This window comes from Protomyctophum parallelum, assembly GCF_964188405.1.
Source record: "Protomyctophum parallelum genome assembly, chromosome: 1".
In the NCBI taxonomy this organism is placed as follows: domain Eukaryota; kingdom Metazoa; phylum Chordata; class Actinopteri; order Myctophiformes; family Myctophidae; genus Protomyctophum; species Protomyctophum parallelum.
The window spans coordinates 6,131,989-6,159,194 of NC_139697.1; the positions used below are offsets into that span (position 1 = coordinate 6,131,989).

The 27,206-nt window shown below is 45.0% G+C and overlaps 1 protein-coding gene across 1 annotated transcript in view; it reads right to left on the reverse strand.

Moving 5' to 3' along the window:
* Positions 1–27,206, reverse strand: part of LOC310875093 (glutamate receptor ionotropic, kainate 5-like) — a gene marked incomplete at its 3' end in the record, with an annotated part of 241,116 nt that overhangs the window by 68,626 nt on the left and 145,284 nt on the right. Inside the window, exons 6-9 of the mRNA XM_083788160.1 lie at positions 22,759–22,937; positions 18,388–18,441; positions 7,046–7,207; positions 1,174–1,326 (exon numbers count right to left, since the gene is read on the reverse strand). Of these exons, the coding sequence (XP_083644286.1) occupies positions 1,174–1,326; positions 7,046–7,207; positions 18,388–18,441; positions 22,759–22,937 (548 nt within the window). The remainder of the gene's footprint in view (positions 1–1,173; positions 1,327–7,045; positions 7,208–18,387; positions 18,442–22,758; positions 22,938–27,206) is intronic.

Consider the following 27,206-nt stretch of genomic DNA (forward strand, 5'->3'; position numbering starts at 1 on the left):
GTGAGAGATGTGCGACACGCAGGGAGACGGAGAGACAGAGAGAGAGAGAGAGAGAGAGAGAGAGAGATAAAAGTTAAGGGAGGAGAGGAGAGACTGAAGAAGTGATGGAGAGAGTGTGGGGAGGAGTCACGGCGACAGGGGAGATCAAAAGACTGAGGCAGACAGACACAGAGAGAGAGTGAGTGAGAGAGAGAGAGAGAGAGAGAGAGAGAAGAGAGAGAGAGAGAGACACCAAAATCAATTGGATAACGCCAGAGCTGGAGCCGGACCCGGGTGGTGCATGGGAGACTCCGTGGAACACAGAGAGAGAGAGAGAACTTCCTCTTCTATGTCCATTCTCTCTCTTTCTCTAAACCCCTGTCATTCTCTCTGCACCATTTACCATTGTACTCTGTGAGTAGGGAAACACGTCGAGGGGGGGGGGGGGGGGGGGCTATATACAAAATGTGCCAAAATTGCCAAGGCCGACCCTCATAATAAAAAATTATAATAACGCCCATGTGTGCATCCTCACAAACGGCAAAAATAGCCGATCTGCATGAGATAACACATCACTGTCGTGGGAGGGGGGACAGCACAAATAACACGCCAGTAGTGCAAACAACGTCCCTGCCATGCATGCGTGCGTCTGACCTTCACTCTAGTCTAGCTCTCTCTCTCTCTCTGTGTGTGTGTGTGTGTGTGTGTGTGTGTGTGTGTGTGTGTGTGTGTGTGTGTGTGTGTGTGTGTGTCCCTCTCCTCTGGTCTGACTATGTCGGTCCATAAAAACAACAATGATGACATGACAGTCATTTCAATCTGCAAAGCCTCTGTATGTCTCTATGTGTGTGTGTGTGTGTGTGTGTGTGTGTGTGTGTGTGTGTGTGTGTGTGTGCGTGTGTGTGTATGTGTGTGATATGACAGTCATTTCAACACCGATCACAACACGTTCACACAGCAACGCCTACTGAACCAACACACCAGCAGTGGTGGAAAGTAATTAACCAGCACACGCACGCACACACACACACACACACACACACACACACGCACACACACACACACACACACACACACACACACACACACACACACACACACACACACACACACACACGCACACGCACACGCACACACACACACACACACACACACACACACACACACACACACACACACAAAGGCGTGCCTTACCATGCGAAGGTAGTTCATGAGGCTGGTGCCGTGTTGCCAGATGAGAGGCGAGGTGCAGCTGAGCGGTTTCACTCCGATCTCCTGACTGCGGTTCAGCTCCCTCACGGCGCCCACCACCACATGCACCGCGTCGAACAACAGCGCCGAAGACAGCTGGAGAGAGGGAGCACAGTTCAGGATTCAGTGCATGTTGTGAAATGGCCTCTATATGCACACAGAGTATCTCTTCCTATATACTTCCAGGCCGCTTCCCATTATACTTCCTTCACAGGTGTTACAGATGATACTAGGCTCTGTTCCATTTAGTGTGCAGTGAGTGGTTCTCAAACGTTTTAATTTCAACGACTCCCATCACTCTGAGGGCGTACAAATGGAACCAAATGGACGCTCTCAGAGTTACACACCCGTACGGGGCCATTTGGAACCCACTCCAGGACACAGTGGCGTGCACAGACATTTAGAGGGGCAGGTGCTCAAGTGAAAAAAAGGGCACCTTGTGCAGCACATTTTGGGGCGGGAACCCATTTTGGTGCTTTAGCTATTGAAAAATAGCAGATCTACAAGCTCATAGCGCGCCACCGAGTGGCGCGCTACGAGCTTGTAGGTCTGCTATTTTTTTTTTTTTCGAAGAACCACTGACATAGAAACATAGCTTTAGATTGTGGGGGCCTAAATAATATAGTAGAAGAGTTTTTTATCAAGATTTGATCAATGTCACCGCATGGTCCACACACTAAAAGTTTTTTAGCACATTTTTAAAAGGGCAGGGGGTGCTCTAGCACCCCCTAGTGTCTATCTGTGCACGCCACTGCCAGGACACTTGAGTGCACAAAGTGTTTTCAGCCCGCCAACTTTCCAGTGAGTCAACATGCCAATAACACAATAGCAGCACCCTGAAGGAAGTAGGGAAAGGGGCCCAAGTTCTTTCCAAAATGGCGTGTGTATATAGCCCATTCCCTGTTGATAAGCTTTGTTCAAAACGTATCGTAACATAACATACGGGCGGCGGTGGCTCAGGGGTAGAGTGCCTGGATGGTAACCGTAAGGTTGCCAGTTCGAACCCGGGCTCCCCCAGAGTTACTGTCGAAGTGTCCTTGAGCAAGACACTGAACCCCTAATTGCTCCCGATGTGCTAGTTGGTGCCTTGCATGGTTTCCGCTGCCATCGGTGTATGAATGTGTGTGTGAATGGGTGAATGTAATGCACAATCTATGTAAAGCACCTTGGATAAAGGCGCTATATAAATGCACCATTTTACCATTTTTATAACATACGTAAGCAACACAACGGCAGCTAATGTCATTTAAATAATAAAGGGTGTGTCTGTTGTTTAGACCAGTGGTTCCAAAACTATTTCATGTCAAGGACCCTCAAATTGACACTAATTATTCTGCGGACCCCCATTTGAAAGAATGTATGCCAGGGACCCCCATAAGAGAAGATTTTGAGATGAGAGAGATAGCAGTGATTCTCAACCCGTTTAATTTCAAGGACGACCAGTTTTACATGCATTAGTCTACGGACCCCCTTTTAATGTAATTTCTATCTCTGGGACCCTCAATTTATATTGTAAAATCAATGTTAATGTAACTCTGATAGTGTATACAAATGGAACCAAATGGACCCGTTACACTCTCAGAGTTACAGACCCATAAGGGTCCATTTGGTTCCAAAGTATAATTTTGCTGGGTACCCCCTGGAACTCCCTCAAGTACCCCTGGGGGTCCCCGGACCCCACTTTGGGAACCACTGGTTTAGACAAATAACATGTTATTTAGACAGAAAGCTAGGTTAACTAGGTTGACCTATTCATTCAATTCAATTTTATTATAGTGTCAAATCACAACAAGTCGTCTCAAGACACTTAGACACTTTACAACCAACAAAGATCCACCCAGAGCAAGCAATATTGCGACGATGGTAACGATCATATTTCTTTCATTTTCAATTTTATACCCAAATTTAACAAGAATATTTGGTAACACTTTACAATAACGACCTGTTATAAAGCATTTATAAACATTTATAAGCAGTTGTAGATGAGTAATAATCATGAACAATCATTGTTGACATCCGTAAATGTTTACCTAAACATTTATAACTATGTTTAAACATAATTTATACGTTATTAGTAAGGTATTAGTAAGTAGTAAACTATTCACATATAGTTATAAATGTTTAGGTAAACATTTACGGATGTCAACAAACAGTCTGTTCATTATTATTACTCATCTACAAACTGCTTATAAATGTTTATAAATGCTTTATAACAGGTGGTTATTGTAAAGTGTTACCGAATATTTAAAAGACAACGCTAAATAAAACGCAACAACTAAACAACAGAGATGCACCGGTGACATAAAAGCCAACTCTCAGGTCTTATTTGCCAGGGCAAATGTATAACCACCAGCTGCTTACTACATGATAAAACAACTTGCAGTGTCCCAACAACCATCTAGGCCCCGATAAAAGTGTCAAGTTTCTCCGGCCAAGAATCCCTGGTGGTGAAGCAGGCTGGTTTATGTTCCTTTCACTATAAAATAATTTGTATTTTAATAGATATAAAACAACCAAATGTTCAGCACTGGTTTACAGCAACTCCAACAATACTGGAAGGGTTTTAGACCTAGTAGGTGGGTATGCTATGGAACACACAGGGGAGTTTAGTTAATATAAAAAGAAAACCTCTGACATTAGGGATATTACTTCTAATCGGAGTGATTCGACAGCTGGACAGTTTCAAAGTGCTTTCTCATCTTGCAGGCTTCCATACGTCTGAAGTGTGGACCACACAGATGTATGTAGATCAAGGGTTTTCATGGATTGTTTGTAGACTGTTATAGCTGTTGTTTTTTACTGTGTGCATCTTTTAGCATTTACAGAAAATGGTATGGTCATGCTCCCAAACCATCTGAACAGCATAACCCATTCTGACCTGAGATCAGATTCACACGAGGTTTCCGCCGGACACACACTGGTCTGATGAACCCATTCTGACCTGAGATCAGATTCTAAAAAATGTCAGTCGTTCTTCGATTTTTCAAAAATAGCAGACCTACAAGCTCGTATCGCGCCACTCGGTGGCGCGATATGAGCTTGTAGATCTGCTATTTTTTCAATAGATAAAGCATAACATGATGCCGACACCAAAATGGTTGCACGTTCAGAATGGGATAATATGCATTTGGGGCATTTGTAATGCCACGACTCTGCCAAGTTGTATTACGTAAAGTGCCTTCAGCTGAAAGGGTTGGGTGAGGTTACTTACAACAAGCCCCTCGATGCTGAATCTCCTCTGCTTCGGAGTAGAAAAACCTAATAATTGTGATATACTGCACAGTACAGGGTTTTTGGCAGTACCACAATGATACCATGGATATACTGTATCATGTTCTGATTTGTATAATGGTCTTCTCCGAAATGCACATTGTGTGTTAGATTTGTTATTTCGATTTGTTAATATTGTTCAAGTTTTCTCACAATTTCTTTGACAAGATTTTCAAGCTCACGACACACGTTGTGAGCTTGTAGAATGTAGATACTGTACATGCTCATACAGTAGATTGCTCATAGATAGAGCATTTTCAAATGGCAGATCTAAAATCAGTATATAGGTCTAAAGGCCTATTCATAGTCTGGATTTTCGGTGGTGAGGTGACCACCGCTCCGGTGGTGAGCTGACCACCGGAGCTGAAATAACGTTGAGCGGTGGTGAGTAAAAACAGAGAGAAGGGCTGGAGCGGTGGCCGTGGTTTGCTCTTCACCGCGGCTCGTGACGTCATGTTGTAGTTCGGTACCGAAAATCCAGACTATGTATGAGCCTTTAATTGTTTAAAGTACTCCTGGTGAGAGCAGGAGTGGACCTGGTGAGACTTAGGAGGGGCCTGGAGTCGGACAGGAGTCAACCCACAGAGCCTAGTCCCTCCACATGCCAGAATTGTGCCTCCCAGTCCCGGCAGAGTAGTTCCGGAGTGGTTCCAGCGGATTGTGTGGCCCTGGTCTTTCCCTAGTGGTTCTGATCGAGGGTATAGCTACTGGGATGGACGTAAGTCGGGACTTGATCACCCAAGCTGGGTCACCTGAGTGAGGGCCGGGGTATAATGTTTGCGAGACCCGAAACCCCGATGACCTTGGGATACAACACTGAGGATACAAGCGATATTTTCGTTCAAAGAGATTTTGATGCAACATTCATTTGCTGCATGGATGGGACTCCCTGGAACCCCCCCAAGGAGTTCTCTGCGTATACTCTTATACCTGTACCTATATATCATGTGTTTCATGCGTCGGCTGCTGCTATTTGCTGAATGTCCCACAGGGATACAGTATCTTATCTTATGTTTGATGGTGGTTATATGAAGACCCTATGAAGACTATTCTCTCGGGGTGATATTGCTTTTGCTTTTCTATACGTGGATCTGGTGAGAGACATATGCAGGCATCAAAGAGATTGATTCCGTCTGATGGTTTGTCTTATAATAAAGATGGATGTGGATAGAGTGGAGAAATGAGAGAGACAGAGATTGAGTGTGACAGACACTGAGGACAAAGATGAGATGTGGTGATCAGGGGAGTTTTTCGCTCATTACTGAGTACGCACTTTTAGCGTTCCAAAAACGTCCAATCTGTTTCTGCAGCGCATTTCCTTTTCCCTCTTTGGTTTTAATAGAGGTGCTTTGTCTTGTTTGGTTGATTTTCATTTCATGTTTTGCAGGCAAGGCATATACTGTGCAATTCGTTTGGGTGCATTTTTACAAGTTCTTTTAAAAGGCCCCAAACCCCCATTTTAGCAATGTCATTTTTATATACGGTTATGTAGAGGTCGACTGGTTATTCCAGTATTTTATTTTTATTATTATTGTTTCATAAAATGTATTGTAGGGATGTCTTTTTTATTGTCTTATGTGGTTAGCGTGACAGCTGGCCTGTACAAAACAAATGTTTATTTGTGTGGACAAGTTGATGTTGAAGTTTGTATTGTATTGTATTCTACATTATTCTATTCTACCCTACCCTCCCACCACACACACACACACACCCTCCTATTCATAAGGATTTCAGGGCATAGATAGTACTTTATGTAGACTTAGATAGCATTTTATACAGACTTATATCATGTTACATAGACAGCACTAGAATTGCATTTTATGTATGTCATAGCACTTTATAGTATATAGTATAGTATAGTATGTATAGTTTCATTATATAGATATTCCACTGTTACGTATAGCTTACGCATGTTTCATGATAACTACTTTTTATGCATGTGATGTATTCCCATGCTTTTTTGTTCTTGCTTAATGTAAATCGCTCTGGTTTAAGAGCGTCTGCTAAATGCCTAAATTGTAAATTGTAATGTGCTAGTATAAAAGAATAAGTGACACTGCCAGTTATAAACCGCATATACTAAATCAAGTTTAACCCATTCTGAACGGGCACCCATTTTGGTGTCAGCATCATGTTATGCTTTAGCTATTTAAAAATAGCAGATCTACAAGCTCATATCGCGCCACCGAGTGGCGCGATACGAGCTTGTAGGTCTGCTATTTTTGAAAAATCAAAGAACGACTGACATTTTTTTAGAATCTGATCTCAGGTCAGAATGGGTTAATCAGACCAGTGTGTGTACAGTGTAAACCTCGTGTGAATCTGATCTCAGGTCAGAATGGGTAAAAAAACAAAAACAAAACACCCCCTCTCGCTGCAGGGTAGGGGCTGATGTCACATCTCACATCTCACACTCACACTCACACTCACACTCACACTCACACTCACACTCACACTCACACTCACACTCACACTCACACTCACACTCACACTCACACTCACACACACACACACACACACACACACACGGTGACGAGGCTCTCACCGCAGGGCCGGGGTAGGGGCTGATGTCACAGCCCTCCCTCCAGGAGAGGTTGAGGCTCCGGATGAACTCATTGTAGAAGGGATGCGTGTCGTTCAACATGGAGAAGCCCACGATGTTGGAGTGGCCGTCCACCACGTCGTCCAGACGCAGCAGGGGGAAGTCCTGATGGGGAGAGAGAGAGAGAGAGAGAGAGAGTGTAACGTCTGATGTATATGGAAATCACAATTTACAATAATATAGTTTAAATAAACTAAAGTGGATCTTTGTGTCTCTCATGAGTGAGAGACAGGCATGTTTGAACAGGATCTATGGGCAGGAGGGATTTTTAGGGGTCCCTGTATGCTAAGTGGATCTAGCTTGCTGATAGCAGCTGCAGGCAAGCACCTACTGGGCTCCCTGGTGACCATACCTTATTTGGACATGAGTGGACCACTTTAGACTTTTGGGACAGTGGGGGTTTGGGAACCACCTTTTGCCATGTCCCTTTGATCTCTTTGTTCTGACCTGTATAAGAGCCTACTGAAATGTCTGTAACTGTGTTTTAGTCTCTGCAAGCCGAGAGGCTGAATGAGGATCCATGGGGCCTGGCCCCATGGCTGTGATATGCTGTACTCTACACTCTGCAATAAAAAGGACTTGGAAACTTTCATTGGCCTGTCCGTCGTCAGACTCTTCTCTCTTTAAGTTGCTAGAAAATATACATCACGTCCACCAAGGTGTCTTCCTCACGAGTGTTGTGCCATCGCTACAGTGTAGGTTTACACATGCACACAGTGTTACAGATAAATGAGTGACGCCTGAGAACAGAGCATAATAAATGCAAACTAAGCAGTCCTTGTTTCATTGCTTGCATAATGGATTTCGTCAAGTTTGTCCTACAAATTGTTGTTGTCAGTCACCATCAAATGTACGGGCTATACAGTATAGTAACCTTACATTGTTCATCCCAAAACGTCTGTCTCTTTCACATCACTGCCCCTGCAATGCTTTAGCTCGTCGCCATGTCAAGGTCTTAACATTTTGAAAACTATATGTTTGATGAAAACACAAACAAAACAAAAAAAACTCACAGCGACTTTCCATTATGCGATAAGACTCTTAACTAACACATGCTTTGTGACAGACAAAATGGCATGGAAATGTTGGACATTTCTCAGAAACGCACACAATGGCAGCACCGTATATACTATTTCATATTCCTTCTTGTGACATATAGCACGGAGTACGGAGAGCCAACCAAGGACAACATACATCCCCAAATGGAGACACTGACAGAGAGCAGCGAGGGGGAAAGACAGAGAGAGTGTAATGGAGAGGGAGAGAGACGAGAGGAGAGAGAGAATAAAGGAAACAGCGGGAGATAATTAACCCATTCTGACCTGAGATCAGATTCATACGAGGTTTCCGCCGGACACACACTGGTCCTGATGAACCCATTCTGACCTGAGATCAGATTCTAAAAATGTCAGTCGTTCTTCAATTTTATTCAAAAATAGCAGACCTACAAGCTCGTATCGCGCCACTCGGTGGCGCGATATGAGCTTGTAGATCTGCTATTTTTCAATAGCTAAAGCATAACGTGATGCCGACACCAAAATGGGTGCCCGTTCAGAATGAGTTAATTGTGGAGACAGTCTGGTACTGTAGATTGAAATCCAGGGGGGAACTACAGTATATCTTCCCTGAGGTATTTTGGCTTGTATTAAGACGGCAGTGAGGAATGTTAAGGGGAGAACAGACACATGTGAGAGAAAGAGAGGGAGAGAGAGAGAGAGAGAGAGAAGAGAGGATTCGGGAAGGCATTGAACCAGCAGCAGTGTTGGTTGTGTCATTTTTACAGTCCTCAACATTCTCAGAAGTAGGAGAAGACAAATCCATATAAAGACCTGACTGAGGAGGCAGGCAAAGAGAGAGAGAGAGAGAGAGAGAGAGAGAGAGAGAGAGAGAGAGAGAGCGCACAGTGCGTACGAGAAGAGACAGTGCCGCAGGGTTGTTGAGCAACACAAAATGGTCAAAGAAAAGTTTAAATCGGTGTGTGTGTGTGACCCTTTCAGTCTGTAGAGGGTATGCACATTACATCGTCATCATACCCGTAAGTTATGCGCAGCAGGAACGCCTACTGAGTGGCAAGAAAAAACCAACGACTTTTTGGCCTTGACATCCAAACAGAAAAGTCCTATCTGATTGAATTAAACAACGTTAAACAACATTCTCACTTAACTTAACTCACTTAATGTGTGTGTGTGTGTGTGTGTGTGTTTTCTTTTACATTCTTTGAATGTCAACTGTCAAATAAATACTTTCTCATCCGAGTAGGAAGAAGAGACAAAGAAGAAGCAAAAAGAAAACTATAACAAATAAAAGAAGAAGACAATAAAGGAGGAGGAGAGGAGAAGAAGACAAACATCAAACACTGAAGGATTTCAAAGATCTTCAAAGCCGTCTGTGTTTGTGTGGGGCTCCGCCGCCATGCCCTGATGTTTCCTCACTGGCTAAAACAAACCCAAATCAAGCTGCTGCCTAGCTATAGCCCCTTGAGGGCTTTGCGTTTACCATGGAGAGTAAACTATGAATTCCTGACTGTCAATGTGTCCGTTTGGTTCCAGCTGTATATACTCTCAAATTCAATTAACATGTTTTAACTTCAGCGCTGTGTGTGTGTCCTCAGAAATACTTCACCTCGTTCATCAGGTAGAGCAAACAGTTTTGCACATGTTCTGAATTAATATCTGGGCTTATAGGCTTCTTTGCTTTCCCGACCACAAAAGAAAAATGAAGACAGTGTTGACTTAAGCCATTCTGACCGGGCACCCATTTTGGTGTAAGCATCATGTTATGCTTTAGCTATTTAAAAATAGAAGATCTACAAGCTCATATCGCGCCACCGAGTGGCGCGATACGAGCTTGTAGGTCTGCTATTTTTGAAAAATCGAAGAGCGACTGACATTTCTAGAATCTGATCTCAGGTCAGAATGGGTTCGTCAGACCAGCGTGTGTCCAGTGGAAACCTCGTATGAATCTGATCTCAGGTCAGAATGGGTTCATCAGACCAGTGTGTGTCCGGTGGAAACCTCGTATGAATCTGATCTCAGGTCAGAATGGGTTAATAATCCTAACCCAACTTGCTGAGAGAAGTGTAAGCTGATGCTGCTGATGAAGTCACTGTTTGCCAAATCAATTTCTAGCCGACGGCCAGGAGCCAAGCATCAGACGGCAGCCTTGCCAAGTTGTGTGAAAGAGGGAGCGGGGTTGGCTGGCGGCAGGGGGGGGAAAAGTGACTGACTAAGCTCGCTCTCTTCTTCTAGCTACGGAGGACACCGAGATGACCGGATCGGAATAAAGGGCCGTTAGATGTTACTGCTGTGTCAAGGCTGCAGCATACTTCAAAAGAAGGCTTGCCAAAACAGGTAGAGTTGATCTCTGTGGAAGAAAATCGTTTTATACTCAATGCGGCGCTGCTCTTTGAGTGCTGCTTTGAGTGCAGAGCGTTAGACCCCACGGTCACCGGATGCAGTGCTTTAGCCACTAAACAATATAAATCACCAGGACCTTGGAGTTCTTAGCAGTCACACACAATGTTCGCAACTACGCATTGATGTCTTCTGTGGTCATATTTTGCTAGTTAGAAAATTGTGGTATACAAAAATTACCTAAAATAATTCAGAAAATGGAATGTGTTTGTTTGTTTTCTCCTTGTTCACGCCATTTTGTTCTATGATCTCACCCAACTTTGCTTCAGCAAGCTGTATGCAGAATTGATGGGTTGGAGTCCGTTGAGTGCAACTAGAAGGTTCACTTTCATTTGCCTGATGAAGACCTAAAGGGTCGAAACGTGGCAGATGTTTTGCCAATTAAATAAAGTAAGTCTGCTGTGGAGCTCTAGAAATACGTGTTTTCACTTTCTGAACAGCCCATCATGTCAACGTGGGATTTAAATGTTATGTGTGTTTGTTTATACTGGAATATACTTTAAGTTATGGCTTTTGATGGGATATGGTTCACTCCAGTGTTTTGACAGCAAATATTTAGAAAGAAATTGGCTGTCGACTAGTGTTAGTCTCGTTTAGTTGACTATAATGTCCTAAGATTTTAGTTGACTATATCTACAGTCGACTAAAATGTAATTTGGTTAGCCGTGATGGTGTCGTAATGGGGGAGTGGACTTCAACAATAATGTCAAAATTAACCCATTCTGACCGGGCACCCATTTTGGTGTTAGCATCATGTTATGCTTTAGCTATTGAAAAATAGCAGATCTACAAGCTCGTATCGCGCCACCGAGTGGCGCGATACGAGCTTGTAGGTCTGCTATTTTTGAAAAATCGAAGAGCGACTGACATTTTTAGAATCTGATCTCAGGTCAGAATGGGTTCATCAGGACCAGTGTGTGTCCGGCGGAAACCTCGTATGAATCTGATCTCAGGTCAGAATGGGTTAAAGACAAAATGAAAGACAAAATTAAAGACAGGCATGGTACAGTGTGCACCGTATGACAGTGTGACCCGTCAAGCAGTGGAAAACAATTTGTGGAATTCACACTATGGTCCCGGATGCGCACTCGGGACCACTTGTGCAATATGTTGTGGTATAGTGTGAATTCTGCGTACCGTTCCCCAGGCGTTGGAACACCCGACCGTTCCCGGGAATGCATCGGGACCGAATTGAAGTGTATACTCGGATACGGATCGCTGAACGCATTGAATACAATTGAATGAAGTGTACTCCGGGGTGCAGAAGAGTCACGGTCAATGTAGCCTCGATACCCAGGCTTTCATTTCGTCTGCGCGAAAGATGAAAGCCTGGAAAAAGCCGTGGGCTGAACCAGTCTAAAAGTGGGAGTCAACCCTTCCGCGTAGGCGTCGCTCTAAATGATGTGACGTAGCGCTGCACTAGGGGGGAGAGGAGGGGCCGGGGGTGACGGACAGATCGATGAGATCCAATCAGGGTGCACGCTTTTCTGAGACGCGACCCTCCCATCTAGGCCAGAAATGTCTCTGCTTAGGTCAGGCTACGGTCAATGTGAATCATGGCCTGCGGGGACCAGGCAACCGGATTCGGGAACAGTTTGAATCAAAGGCAAGTCTGTGAATCCTCCCCCCCCTTAGTTCACCTCATTCACTGTTGTTCCTCTTACACTCATTGAAGGATGGCTTCTTTGCCCCGATGCCAGCCTAACACCACCAACACACCACTGCTTTCCCTAAGGATTCTGTTCTCCCCTGAGGGGAGTCTGTGATATATATCTCCCATTCTCCCTGCTCTTAACCCATTCTGACCTGAGATCAGATTCTAAAAATGTCAGTCGTTCTTCGATTTTTCAAAAAATAGCAGACCTACAAGCTCGTATCGCGCCACTCGGTGGCGCGATATGAGCTTGTAGATCTGCTATTTTTCAATAGATAAAGCATAACATGATGCCAACACCAAAATGGGTGCCCGGTCAGAATGGGTTAAATGGTTGTCTTCTGATATGCTGAGCTAGGGAGTAATGTGCAGCAGACTCCCGAATGCCAAGATCAAAAATAATAAAATAAATGACATGTTTTTCAATCTATTCATGAGTTATCTGACTGAACTTGTGATCTAGGAAATTGCAGCTATTCTTCTGTTGTACTTGCTGTGAATCCTGAATGCACAGTAAATCCATGTAACCATTGGTTACACCGACACTAATCCAGTGAGCTCGGCATCTAGCAAAGTGCAACAGTACAGTAGGTATAAGTTATCGATCAACCTCATAAAATTCACATTTCTAGTTATTATGATCATATTGGTAAGGATGGCATTATGCAAATAAATTCTGGAAAGCGTCCAAGACTTAGCCTGGTTAATAAACCAGACTAATATCGCACGGACCGCGGGATATTAGTCTGGGGAGGCTCAGCTTGGATTTCATTTCCAGGGGGGCGGGTTGAAACATTTTCTCTTTGACGCAATTGGTCAGAGCTACTGTCAGTCAAAGGTCTCAAGCATTGAAAGTCACTGTACCAAAGCCCGCCCATATTGCATACCGTGTCCCGATTGGCCGCCCCATTTCTCTGGTGTAGGAAAGGGGCGTACAATTGAGCCTCTCCAGACCATAATCCGCCGGCAGGCAATTTATTTTTGCCAACGGCTGATTCGGTCTGGTTTATTAACCAGGCTATCCAAGACTCTGGGGGGAGACCTTTAGTGCTTTAAGCTAATTTGGTTGACGTTTAATGATGTTAATCTAATATTTTTGTCTGGATCCACCTGCGCCAAGGGAGCTATAAAGACAGGAGGGGCAGTAACCTGTGCAGTGTGCACCACACACGTGAATGACATGGGAGAGTCAACCGCTTTAGTGTAGTAAACCACATGGGCTGCTGGCAGCCTTCATCCGCCTCCCACACTCCTGCTTGACTGAGACCGACAGCAGGAGAGAGCTACAGGGGGGAGAGCTCTGCAGGATGAACAGAGGCAGATATAGCCTCAATGTGTGCCATGCAGGCACCCATGATCAATGATTCCATTGAAGCACCTCCTGCCGTGGGGAATTCAGAGAATGTTGATGAGCGATTAGCCTCGTCGGTACCCACCAGGCTTTTATTTCCGTCCGCGTTCGGCTCAAAAAATGAAAGCCCATGGGGGAACAAGAGACATTTCCTGGTCTAGGAGAGTATAGGAGTGGGAGTGGGAGTGAACTACAGTGCAGAGCGCTCCTCCACTGATTTCTACCAGGGAGGGGAGGAATGGAGTTGGGCAGGGGAGGGTGGCACAGATCTGTGAACCAATATTCCCCAGCGGTTGCTCCTTGCGCGTGCGCCCCTCTAGCCCATTCTGACCTGAGATCAGATTCATACGAAGGTTTCCACTGGACACACACTGGTCTGATGAACCCATTCTGACCTGAGATCAGATTCTAAAAATGTCAGTCGTTCTTCGATTTTTCAAAAAATAGCAGACCTACAAGCTCGTATCGCGCCACTCGGTGGCGCGATATGAGCTTGTAGATCTGCTATTTTTTGATGCCAACACCAAAATGGGTGCCCGGTCAGAATGGGCTAGACCAGAAAGCAGGCTGGCTAGGCCAGGCTAATGGGCGCTAGAAGCAATACTTTTTTAAAGGAAGCGTTGAGATTGTTTATTTATGCCAATTTAATAAATTTGAGTGCACATTCGCTTCATTTTATCATTAGACTCCCTTTCATCATGGAGTCAAGTGAGGGCCAAGTGAGTCAAGCTTATAGACAAATGCAATGGATTCCTTATTGTCCTATTTTCGTGGCATCACGATGCTGTGTGTTGTTAGCTTATAGATTTGTTATTTTCACTATTTGTCATATAGTATACAGTAGAGCTTACTGCAAATATTTAAGGGTTGCATGGAAAGCCAATCACAAACCCAGCAAATTACTTATTTTCTGTAAGGTTATAGTGATACAATTTAGAAGCAAAAGAAGCTTGAGTAAATATGGTGATTTATCACAGGACTTTTTAGGTAGCCAATTATCGATAGATAGATAGATAAATTCTATATTTATGTGACACATGCATATATATACACATATATATGCATATATACACATGTATATATCCTGCTTACATGATATATATATACACACCTCACAATTAAGCTTGGTGATTGCTAAATTGAATTCTACTTCAATTAACAACTGAAGTTCCCTCCCTCATCTACTGTATAAGAAAGCAAAATAGCAACTGCTTGAAGCGCTTAAACCCTACTCTATACTATATCCTCTCTATACTATATCAAATCTATTTGCAGAAAATAGCCGATCTATATCAGCAAAAATTACCAGCAGAAAAACGTTAAACCTTGGTATTGCTATCGTCTCTGTAGTCAAAATTCATGTGATCCTACTCGCCATTTTGATGTTCATTCCTTTTTGGATGTCACAACTGGGAACCGACCCAACCAATCTTCCCTTGGACAAACTCTAGCGCACAACCAGCTTCAATAGACCTCGCTTTTGATAGATCGTACGACCAACAATGCATTTCCAATTGTCAAATGTGCTGTTCCTGGCTGTCAGGCTATAGCAAATAAATGTTTACGTGGCCTTCTGAAAGATTAAGAGATGCAAAGTAAATGGCTGAAATGTATTACCAACCGATATTTAGCTAATACAAACAACAGTCCACAGTGGACTTCAAACGTGTAAGACTGAATGGTTGGTTTCTCGCATTTTGTCCATAGTTTGTCTGTGGCCAAAGGACAAGGGAGGCAACATGTGGCTCACCCATCAGTCACAAACTGGCAGCCAATAAATGAGAAGGTTCTCGATGAGGGTCCTTGAAATTAAAAAAAGTTTGAGAACCACTGGAGCAGAGTAGCCTATATAAAAGCTTGGCAATTTCTCATTTCTAATCTAAAAACCAATAAACTCTTTAAGTCTCTCCCTCACCTTTGCACCTTTTGGGATTTGAGTGCTCTCCAAAATCTAAATCAAAGGTCAATGACAATAACGCAGGTGTGTTTGTCTATTTCTTTCACGGTGTATTAGTAGAGAGGAATTAAGAGACAAATTGTGTGTGTGCTCGTTGTACAGAAGCACACACACACACACACACACACACACACACACACACACACACACACACACACACGCAGGCATACATACACATGCTCGCGCGTGCGTAGTCGTGTACGCACACACAGAGTATGCAAAAGTGTCTGCTTCTGGTGGAGGGACAGAACAGAGGGACATAAGGTGGCATGGTGGGAGGGGCAGGTCATAATTTACAGACTTCTGGTTGCCGTCCAAACTTTCAGCAGACTCTTCTTCCTCGGGAGACTAATAAAGTATATCTCTCTCTCTCTCTCAGACAGAAATGAAGTTTCGCCCTTCATTACAAAGCGCTACTTGAAGCGTCCTTGCGAGTGTCCGGCATATAAAACGGGGGGGGGGAAAGCAAAACAAGTACTGACATGGCGTGGTCTGGGAGACGAGACTCGCAAGTTGACGGGCTTATCTCATTCTGACCTGAGATCAGATTCATACGAGGTTTCCGCCGGACACACACTGGTCTGATGAACCCATTCTGACCTGAGATCAGATTCTAAAAATGTCAGTCGTTCTTCGATTTTTTTCAAAAATAGCAGACCTACAAGCTCGTATCGCGCCACTCGGTGGCGCGATATGAGCTTGTAGATCTGCTGTTTTTCAATAGCTAAAGCATAACATGATGCTGACACCAAAATGGGTGCCCGGTCAGAATGGCTTATTATCCGCGTAAGTCACCGAACACAAGGGCACAGCGCCGGACAGAGCCGTCGTTAACTGTGACAAACTGCGGCCCCGGACCATGATGCACGTCTGATGAGAGTGTGATTTGAGGAGTACACCTGACCGAAGACACTCTAGGGAGTCTGGAGCAAATTAAAGAGATGACGGCAAACTGTAACTCTTATAAAATGTGTTTACTACCTGGTTCAGTTGACCCCGCTAAAGCTTTATTTAATTATTATTAAATAAACGAATTAAATTGTAAAATAACTGGAAATGAATTCCTGTTCCAGCTATTTTTACCACGCTGGTGAGAATATACTCAATGTGTTTGTCAAATCAGAATTGTATTTTCAATCCTGGTCTCTATACTGCCTCCCCCTGGCCAGCCGGGGCGCCTGATGGAGGGGAAAGGAACTGGTTGGAATAGCGTGTTCCTTCCACGCGCAACTTGGACACTCAGGCATGAAGGAAGCGTGAGTTCAAGTCCGTTGCTCTCCCCATGTCCCCCATATATGGGGACTAGGTTGGCGGAGGGTGTGTAGAGCCCAGGATCACATTAGATGATTGACACAGGGGTGAAAAAAGGGTTACAAAATCGTGGGATAATTTTTTTTAAATCAGATTTTTAGGACTGACTGTGCACACTGATATTTGCAAGATAGGATTTGTGTATTCAGAAATTGTTATATATTGCTGTGGTAGTGACGGCATAGGCGAAAGCTCGTAAATTGGCTATTTGCGGTGAGCAACACTGTCGTATGACAACGTATAAATCTGGATTTAGTGTCCAAGAGAGTACTGACTAGACACATCTTTAGAAACCAGCTTTGAATTGAATTTCAAACCACCTAGGACAGTGGTTCTCAACCAGTGGTCCAGGGACCACCAGTGGTCCTTGAGGAGGTTCCAGGTGGTCCCCAGCTAAATGATGGAGAGTTGGGAACCAAATGGACCCTTATTAGATCTTTAACTGTTGAGAGTGTAAAATGAAACCACGGTTTCATGTTACGCTCTCAAGAGTGAAATGATTGTTAAACACCTGCATTAGGCTACTTAATTCATAAGAAGTCTAGACAATTAATAATCGTTATTTTGATCAACGTCTGCCTTATCTCTCCTATGGTAGCAACATCAGTACAGCATGGAATTGGTTCGTTTTGGGTCTGAGAGATGGTGGTCCGTGGCTCAAATGCTGAATAAATAATGGGCCTTGCTATCAAAAGGGTTGAAAACCACTGACCTAGGAGCATGCATGGTTCAAATCTGATTAACAAAAATCTTGTTATTATTATGTATATATTTTTGCGATTCAGACTTGATAACACCAATCTCATTCTAATCTGGGATCAGACAAAAAAAATATTTGTGGCTGAACCAGTCTGAACTAGAAAAAGTGCTAGTTGCAGCTTGCCTTCATCTGGTGGTTGGATAAAAGGGCAACAAAAGTAAATTAGAGGTAAAAACACTTTTCGGCCAGTTATAGCGCCACCTTGAGGCTGAGTTGAAATTGTTCATGTGGCATTTCTTCCTCGGCCTAGTGGGGATGTGAGTGCACAGTTTTACGGGAATCACGCGATGTGTTCATGATTTGTAGCATTTTGTTTGAAACTGAGCACTCCTGTGAACTTTGGAAGCCAATCTTAACCAATCAGGATGGAGTCTGAGAAATCTGAAAGATCGTTGAATGGCTCTAGAGAGACTGTGTACCAATTTGCGCGATGTTTGGACAAAATCTGTAGGTGTACTGTGCAAAAACTTGTTTTGCACAAAGCGGCCTCCTGGTGGCGCTATAACAGGCCGTTATGGAAATTGGGGCAGAGGTTAATCGTTGGCATCCAGGGAGTGTGTGTGCAAAATTTGGCATCGACCGGGTTAACGGTGCCGGAGATTAGCTGCTCACGGACACACACACGGACGGACGGACACACGGACGGACGGACACACGGACGGACGGACACACACACGGACGGACGGACACACGGACGGACGGACACACGGACGGACGGACACACGGACGGACGGACGGACGGAGTGCAAAACATACTCTCCCCCCATGCCTTCGGCCTGGTGGAGACAACAACAAAGAGACTTTAAAAAGGGAAAACAAACGTGCTCAGCCGTTCTTACCATGGTGGTGAGGATGTACTTGTAGAAGGCTGACGTCATCCCCAGTTCACTGGCCTGAGGAGGAGGAAGACAGGAACAGAACAGAAAGCCATGAGGAGGAGGAAGACAGGAACAGAACAGAACAGAAAGCCATGAGGAGGAGGAAGACAGGAACAGAACAGAACAGAAAGCCATGAGGAGGAGGAAGACAGGAACAGAACAGAACAGAAAGCCATGAGGAGGAGGAATACAGGAACAGAACAGAACAGAAAGCCATGAGGAGGAGGAAGACAGGAACAGAACAGAACAGAAAGCCATGAGGAGGAGGAATACAGGAACAGAACAGAACAGAAACCCATGAGGAGGAGGAAGACAGGACAGAACAGAAACCCATGTCAGCAATGGAGGAGGAATGGAGGAGGAATGGAGGAGGAAGACAGGAACAGAACAGAACAGAAACCCATGTCAGCAATGGAGGAGGAATGGAGGAGGAATGGAGGAGGAAGACAGGAACAGAACAGAACAGAAACCCATGTCAGCAATGGAGGAGGAATGGAGGAGGAATGGAGGAGGAAGACAGGAACAGAACAGAACAGAAACCCATGTCAGCAATGGAGGAGGAATGGAGGAGGAATGGAGGAGGAAGACAGGAACAGAACAGAACAGAAACCCATGGAGGAGGAGGAGGAAGACAGGAACAGAACAGAACAGAAAGCCATGAGGAGGAGGAATACAGGAACAGAACAGAACAGAAAGCCATGAGGAGGAGGAAGACAGGAACAGAACAGAACAGAAACCCATGAGGAGGAGGAAGACAGGAACAGAACAGAACAGAAACCCATGAGGAGGAGGAAGACAGGAACAGAACAGAACAGAAACCCATGAGGAGGAGGAAGACAGGAACAGAACAGAACAGAAACCCATGAGGAGGAGGAAGACAGGACAGAACAGAACAGAAACCCATGAGGAGGAGGAAGACAGGACAGAACAGAACAGAAACCCATGAGGAGGAGGAAGACAGGACAGAACAGAAACCCATGTCAGCAATGGAGGAGGAATGGAGGAGGAATGGAGGAGGAATGGAGGAGGAAGACAGGAACAGAACAGAACAGAAACCCATGGAGGAGGAGGAGGAAGACAGGAACAGAACAGAACAGAAACCCATGTCAGCAATGGCAGACAGGGGGGGGGGGATTTTCTTCTTTTTTTTCCCACAATCTGTTTATTGGATCTTTTTTTGTTTACAAAAAAAAGGACATGAAAAAGTGAAGGTGATCAAGACAATATACAGTAAATAATAACAACAATAAGCAAGACAAACACGGTAGACACAAAAATCTAATCAAATCAAATCAAAAAGACGAGACAAGACAGACAAATTAACAAAATAATAATAATAATAGTAAAAAAAAAGTGAGAGCAACTGCAGTTACTGCACATAGGGTAGGCTATAGCCAGAATGGTCACGTAGGGTAGGCTATAGCCAGAATGGTCACATAGGGTAGGCTATAGCCAGAATGGTCACATAGGGTAGGCTATAGCCAGAATGGTCACATAGGGTAGGCTATAGCCAGAATGGTCACATAGGGTAGGCTATAGCCAGAATGGTCACGTAGGGTAGGCTATAGCCAGAATGGTCACATAGGGTAGGCTATAGCCAGAATGGTCACATAGGGTAGGCTATAGCCAGAATGGTCACGTAGGGTAGGCTATAGCCAGAATGGTCACGTAGGGTAGGCTATAGCCAGAATGGTCACATAGGGTAGGCTATAGCCAGAATGGTCACGTAGGGTAGCCTATAGTATAGCCAGAATGGTCACATAGGGTAGGCTATAGCCAGAATGGTCACATAGGGTAGGCTATAGCCAGAATGGTCACGTAGGGTAGGCTATAGCCAGAATGGTCACGTAGGGTAGGCTATAGCCAGAATGGTCACGTAGGGTAGGCTATAGTATAGCCAGAATGGTCACGTAGGGTAGGCTATAGTATAGCCAGAATGGTCACATAGGGTAGGCTATAGCCAGAATGGTCACGTAGGGTAGGCTATAGTCAGAATGGTCACATAGGGTAGGCTATAGCCAGAATGGTCACATAGGGTAGGCTATAGCCAGAATGGTCACGTAGGGTAGGCTATAGCCAGAATGGTCACATAGGGTAGGCTATAGCCAGAATGGTCACATAGGGTAGGCTATAGCCAGAATGGTCACATAGGGTAGGCTATAGCCAGAATGGTCACATAGGGTAGGCTATAGCCAGAATGGTCACGTAGGGTAGGCTATAGCCAGAATGGTCACATAGGGTAGGCTATAGCCAGAATGGTCACATAGGGTAGGCTATAGCCAGAATGGTCACGTAGGGTAGGCTATAGCCAGAATGGTCACGTAGGGTAGGCTATAGCCAGAATGGTCACATAGGGTAGGCTATAGCCAGAATGGTCACGTAGGGTAGCCTATAGTATAGCCAGAATGGTCACATAGGGTAGGCTATAGCCAGAATGGTCACATAGGGTAGGCTATAGCCAGAATGGTCACGTAGGGTAGGCTATAGCCAGAATGGTCACGTAGGGTAGGCTATAGCCAGAATGGTCACGTAGGGTAGGCTATAGTATAGCCAGAATGGTCACATAGGGTAGGCTATAGCCAGAATGGTCACGTAGGGTAGGCTATAGTCAGAATGGTCACATAGGGTAGGCTATAGCCAGAATGGTCACATAGGGTAGGCTATAGCCAGAATGGTCACGTAGGGTAGGCTATAGTATAGCCAGAATGGTCACGTAGGGTAGGCTATAGTATAGCCAGAATGGTCACATAGGGTAGGCTATAGCCAGAATGGTCACGTAGGGTAGCCTATAGTATAGCCAGAATGGTCACGTAGGGTAGGCTATAGCCAGAATGGTCACGTAGGGTAGGCTATAGCCAGAATGGTCACGTAGGGTAGGCTATAGCCAGAATGGTCACGTAGGGTAGGCTATAGCCAGAATGGTCACATAGGGTAGGCTATAGTATAGCCAGAATGGTCACATAGGGTAGGCTATAGTATAGCCAGAATGGTCACGTAGGGTAAGCTATAGCCAGAATGGTCACATAGGGTAGGCTATAGTATAGCCAGAATGGTCACATAGGGTAGGCTATAGTATAGCCAGAATGGTCACATAGGGTAGGCTATAGTCAGAATGGTCACATAGGGTAGGCTATAGCCAGAATGGTCACATAGGGTAGGCTATAGCCAGAATGGTCACATAGGGTAGGCTATAGTATAGCCAGAATGGTCACGTAGGGTAGCCTATAGTATAGCCAGAATGGTCACATAGGGTAGGCTATAGCCAGAATGGTCACATAGGGTAGGCTATAGCCAGAATGGTCACATAGGGTAGGCTATAGCCAGAATGGTCACGTAGGGTAGCCTATAGTATAGCCAGAATGGTCACGTAGGGTAGGCTATAGCCAGAATGGTCACATAGGGTAGGCTATAGCCAGAATGGTCACATAGGGTAGGCTATAGCCAGAATGGTCACATAGGGTAGGCTATAGCCAGAATGGTCACATAGGGTAGGCTATAGTATAGCCAGAATGGTCACATAGGGTAGGCTATAGTATAGCCAGAATGGTCACGTAGGGTAGGCTATAGCCAGAATGGTCACATAGGGTAGGCTATAGCCAGAATGGTCACATAGGGTAGGCTATAGCCAGAATGGTCACGTAGGGTAGCCTATAGTATAGCCAGAATGGTCACATAGGGTAGGCTATAGCCAGAATGGTCACATAGGGTAGGCTATAGCCAGAATGGTCACATAGGGTAGGCTATAGCCAGAATGGTCACATAGGGTAGGCTATAGCCAGAATGGTCACATAGGGTAGGCTATAGCCAGAATGGTCACATAGGGTAGCCTATAGCCAGGTCATTGCAACGAGAGGCAGGCATGCATCAGCAGCAGCCAATACACAACGACGATTGTGCAACAAAGGGTGCCAGAGACCACAGGCGTAAATAAATAAACAGACCAGACTTCAGGGTGATAAACCACCTCCGTGAAGTTAGACCCCGTCTGTGAATTATCTCCCGACAATGACCACCTATAGGCAGCTATTATCCCTTACATATTACATGAGTATACATCACATAGCATTATTTAACATGAAGACACTTTGAAACTGGGAAAACCTTGAAGAGTCACAATAGTGGCCAATCTGAGTTATTGCGACAGAAGGTCGCACTTAGTATACAAACCTGCACTACCACTGTAACGTAATGCACACACGCACGCACGCACGCACGCACGCACGCACGCACGCACGCACGCACGCACGCACGCACGCACAAACAAACAAATCATCCAAAGAGCAAAGGAAAAAAGGACAACCAAACAAAACCCCCACCAGTCCATCCATGTACCTTTCTGAGGATGTGATAGGAGACGGAGGCGTTGGCATCGATGATGATGGTGGCCACCTTATCATCTCTGATCTCCTTCAGCATGGGCGTGGGGTCCATGCTGTCATCCAGCATGCGCACCGACAACGTCTCCCGTGAGATCAGAAAGCGACGCACCAGCTCCTCCAGTCGCAGCAGGCCTGGGCAGGGAGAGGGAGTTGACCATAGAGTTATAAAATGATAGAGTGAGGACCGGAGCGACAGGCGTTTGACCACCACATTTTGGTGGTGAAATGCGGAAGTGCAACCCAGCGCCCAATGTTAACCCATTCTGACCTGAGATCAGATTCATACGAGGTTTCCGCCGGACACACACTGGTCTGATGAACCCATTCTGACCTGAGATCAGATTCTAAAAATGTCAGTCGCTCTTCGATTTTTCAAAAATAGCAGACCTACAAGCTCGTATCGCGCCACTCGGTGGCGCGATATGAGCTTGTAGATCTGCTATTTTTAAATAGCTAAAGCATAACGTAATGCTAACACCAAAATGGATTCCCATATAGAATGGGTTAAGGGAAAATTTATGAATATGGATATAAATAAGTAAAGAAACAAACCCGTACTGAACACAGATAATACACACATAATTGATACCAATTATTTGCATTGCAAAACGATACAATACAAGTCAATGTTGCTTTTTTCATTTCGATATACTTTGAATATTGAAATTAAAGGTATATTCAGTGATTTCACTTAATTCAAATATCACTTATTTTTTTGTTTTGTTGTGATAATCCTCCCTACTATAGAGTGTGCTGGCCATATAAGGAGTTCCTCCCTGTCCCCAGTTAACCCCTGGGGGTAAAAAAACCTTAGGTTTCGTTTTTGACTCTCTATCCTGATTGGACGAAAGGCTGGGTCCCACAGCCAAAAACGAAACCTAAGGTTTTTTAAGTGAAATCACTGAATATACCTTTAAAATCAAAACTGTTACACCCAAGCCTGCAAAGATACAGACATGTCACCCTACAAGTATAGTACAAACTGAACACGACACTTCCATCTCCCCTCATGTCATAACTTTCCCCGGGAGAGTCGTTACCTCATTTCCTCCCCATCTGTCCCCTGGCTGGTAAAACCCAAACGGCCATGTCTGGGGCTAATCGTCACCATAAACCTCCCATACGTTGCAGGGTTTAACTGGGCCACAGTGCTGCTCCCAGACAGCAATATAACAGCGGTAAACAGTGCCGTTGGCGTTAACAGGCCATGTATACCGCAAAAAGACTCAAAGAGTGGAACCTGGGCTAACAGCTTTTAGAGAGGAACAATGAGATAGAGACGCAAGGCCTGGATGGAGGGATCGCTATGAAAAGAGTTTGATTGATTGATTGAAATTTGTATTCACAGTATGTAGAATGGATACATTGCAACGACAGTACAGGTCAATACAGAAACTGCTATATACGATACGAGGATGAAACCAGGAAAAGCACTAAGACTACGTTTATTTTCAGAACATCAGAACATTTAAAGACTTCTATACAAAAAATGGTGTGCAGTACAGTTAGGGAAGTTGTATTTATACAACGTAGTTTCGGGAGAAGAGGCCTCCTTCCGCTCGACCTTAACCACTCCCCCCTCCTTATCAATCACTCCCCTCCTTATCAAACTCACCTGCCTGTCATTATCACCTGGCCAATCCTGCCACAATCACCACAGTATAAATACACCTGTGCGCCAACATCTACCTGTTCTCACTACGTGATCCAGAACAAACCCTCCATCCACCCCTTCTACCTCCACCTCAATAATCATACTTTCTCCTTCTCTTTCAGGAACCCGGGCAGTTCCGGAGCAGAGACGCCCGCTCTCCGAGCGCGCTTACACGGCGTCCTCTCCCGAGACTACACCCCCATCCTGAGTCTCACCCATCCCGGGCTCCCCCCCCTCCCCCCTTTCATCATTCAATTTACCAATAAATGGTTGAACTTGAGCGAAAGTGTGGTCTCTTACTAAGTGAAGCGTGCTTTAGTGTGCTTTAGACAGGCACATTATAACGGAGAGAGGATAGGTGCTGAAGGAGGACAGCTCGTTAAGAAGAGGGTGGGAGAGAAAGGGGGAGAGTTGGAAAATAAGGAGTGAAAGAGTGGCCACAGAATAGACATAATGGAAGGAGAGGAGCTAAGGGGGAGAGTTGGAAAATAAGGAGTGAAAGAGTGGCCACAGAATAGACATAATGGAAGGAGAGGAGCTAAGGGGGAGAGTTGGAAAATAAGGAGTGAAAGAGTGGCCACAGAATAGACATAATGGAAGGAGAGGAGCTATTAAAGGGGAGAGGAGAATTGTTCCTCTATATTCAAAATTCAAACACTGTCAATTAAATCGACACGGGGGAATATGTCACCTCCAACCTTATTAAGCAATAAATGAATAAATGATCTGACATAATTTTAAATGAACTGCAGAAGATGGGTTCCTGAATAGATTTAAAATAGATTAAACTGAATGTGAATTGCATCTAAATTGATTAGCGGTGGGAAGAGAAAATTATCCCATTCTGACCGGGCACCCATTTTGGTGTCAGCATCATGTTATGCTTTAGCTATTTTCAAAATAGCAGATCTACAAGCTCATATCGCGCCACCGAGTGGCGCGATACGAGCTTGTAGGTCTGCTATTTTAGAAAAATCGAAGAGCGACTGACATTTCTAGAATCTGATCTCAGGTCAGAATGGGTTAATGAGACCAGTGTGTGTCCGGCGGAAACCTCGTATGAATCTGATCTCAGGTCAGAATGGGTTATGACATTACGGAAGGAGCAGGAGAGAAGGATGGAAGGAAGGAGAGAGAGAGGGTGGTTGGGCCAGATACAGTAGGAGGATGGATGAAGGAGAGAGGGAGAATGATGAAGACAGGAGAAGGTGATGAGAGATGACTTTGAGACGGGAAAGTGAGGGGAGAGAAATATAGGAGTGTGGCGTGGGAGCAGGAAGAAGGGCTGAGTATTCAGAGGAGGAGAGTATTCAGAGCATGATCGCGCACTCGACCTTGGGCCTGCAGACCTGAGCAGCCGAGCGGACGAGCAAGCTCATCAGAGAGAGCGCGCGGTAATCCAGTCTGCAGGGAACTCTGCTTAATCCACTCGCTGGACTGCAGGACTGATTGATTGACTGACTGACCGAACAGCTGTGTTGAAGACTGATTGCAGAGGTGGCTGGCATGGGGTTGGCAGCCTGGCATATTTAATGTTTCGGGGTTGGGCGAGCTCATGGCTGGGTGGCTGGGTGACTGATATATTAACCCATTCTGAACGGGCACCCATTTTGGTGTCGGCATCATGTTGTGCTTTAGCTATTGAAATTTTTTTGAAAAAAATCGAAGAACGACTGACATTTTTAGACTCTGATCTCAGGTCAGAATGGGTTCGTCAGACCGGCGTGTGTCCAGTGGAAACCTCGTATGAATCTGATCTCAGGTCAGAATGGGATATGAAGTACGTCTGTGTCTGCAGGGTGGCTTGGCTGACTGGGAAGAGCAATCGGGTGGTTGATCAAATGAGTGAATGACTGACTGCCTAATTATAAGTATTTAACTGAAAGACTGGCTGTGTGGTGATTAACACGGGCATGCTGGATGGCAGAATAGCTGGCATACACTGCAGGTGGGCGAGTGGATGGCTGCTTGGTGTGGACTGAAGGATGACAGATTGGGTGGGTAGGTGTCTGGCTGACTGACTAAAGGTTGGGCTGCCTGACTGAGAAATTGCCAGTCAACTGCAATTGAATGACTGTGGTCTGGCAGAAGCAGGCTGGCTGAATCCTGACTGGGCCAGTGAAAGGTTAAGGTTAGGTGATATATAGACAACACTTTTAAGCCAAAATGATCATCCCCTGTATAGAGCGGCCCCCTTTCAGAACAACGAACCGCCCAGGAAATGAAATGCAATGCATTCTGACCATAGGATTTTCTTTAAGTATTTATTTAAAGACGGTTACGCCGCGGACAAAGCCAACTCGGATCGTGACAAATCATGACAATGAACACAATGTTTTGGGCCGATCAAATCATTAGAAAGAAGAAAATAAAGGCAGGAGACAACACTATTTGTTTTGTTTTTCTTCTTATAAATGATTTGATCGGCCCAAAACATTGTGTTCATTGTCATGATTTGTCACGATCCGAGTTGGCTTTGTCCGCGGCGTAACCGTCTTTAAATAAATCCTATGGTCAGAATGCATTGCATTTCATTTCCTGGGCCGTTCGTTGTTCTGAAAGGGGGAGGGACTGCGCCGCTCTATAGTGATGCTGGGGTGGTTTCCTGCAGACAAACACTACCGTCGGCTGCCTCTGGGGTGTTCTAGGTGTTTACACTTGGGACGTCGGTGTGTGTGGGGGAGGATGGAGTTAGTGGAGGAGTGAGGCAGAGTTTTAGCCAATAACAGTGCGATGCGATTATATAT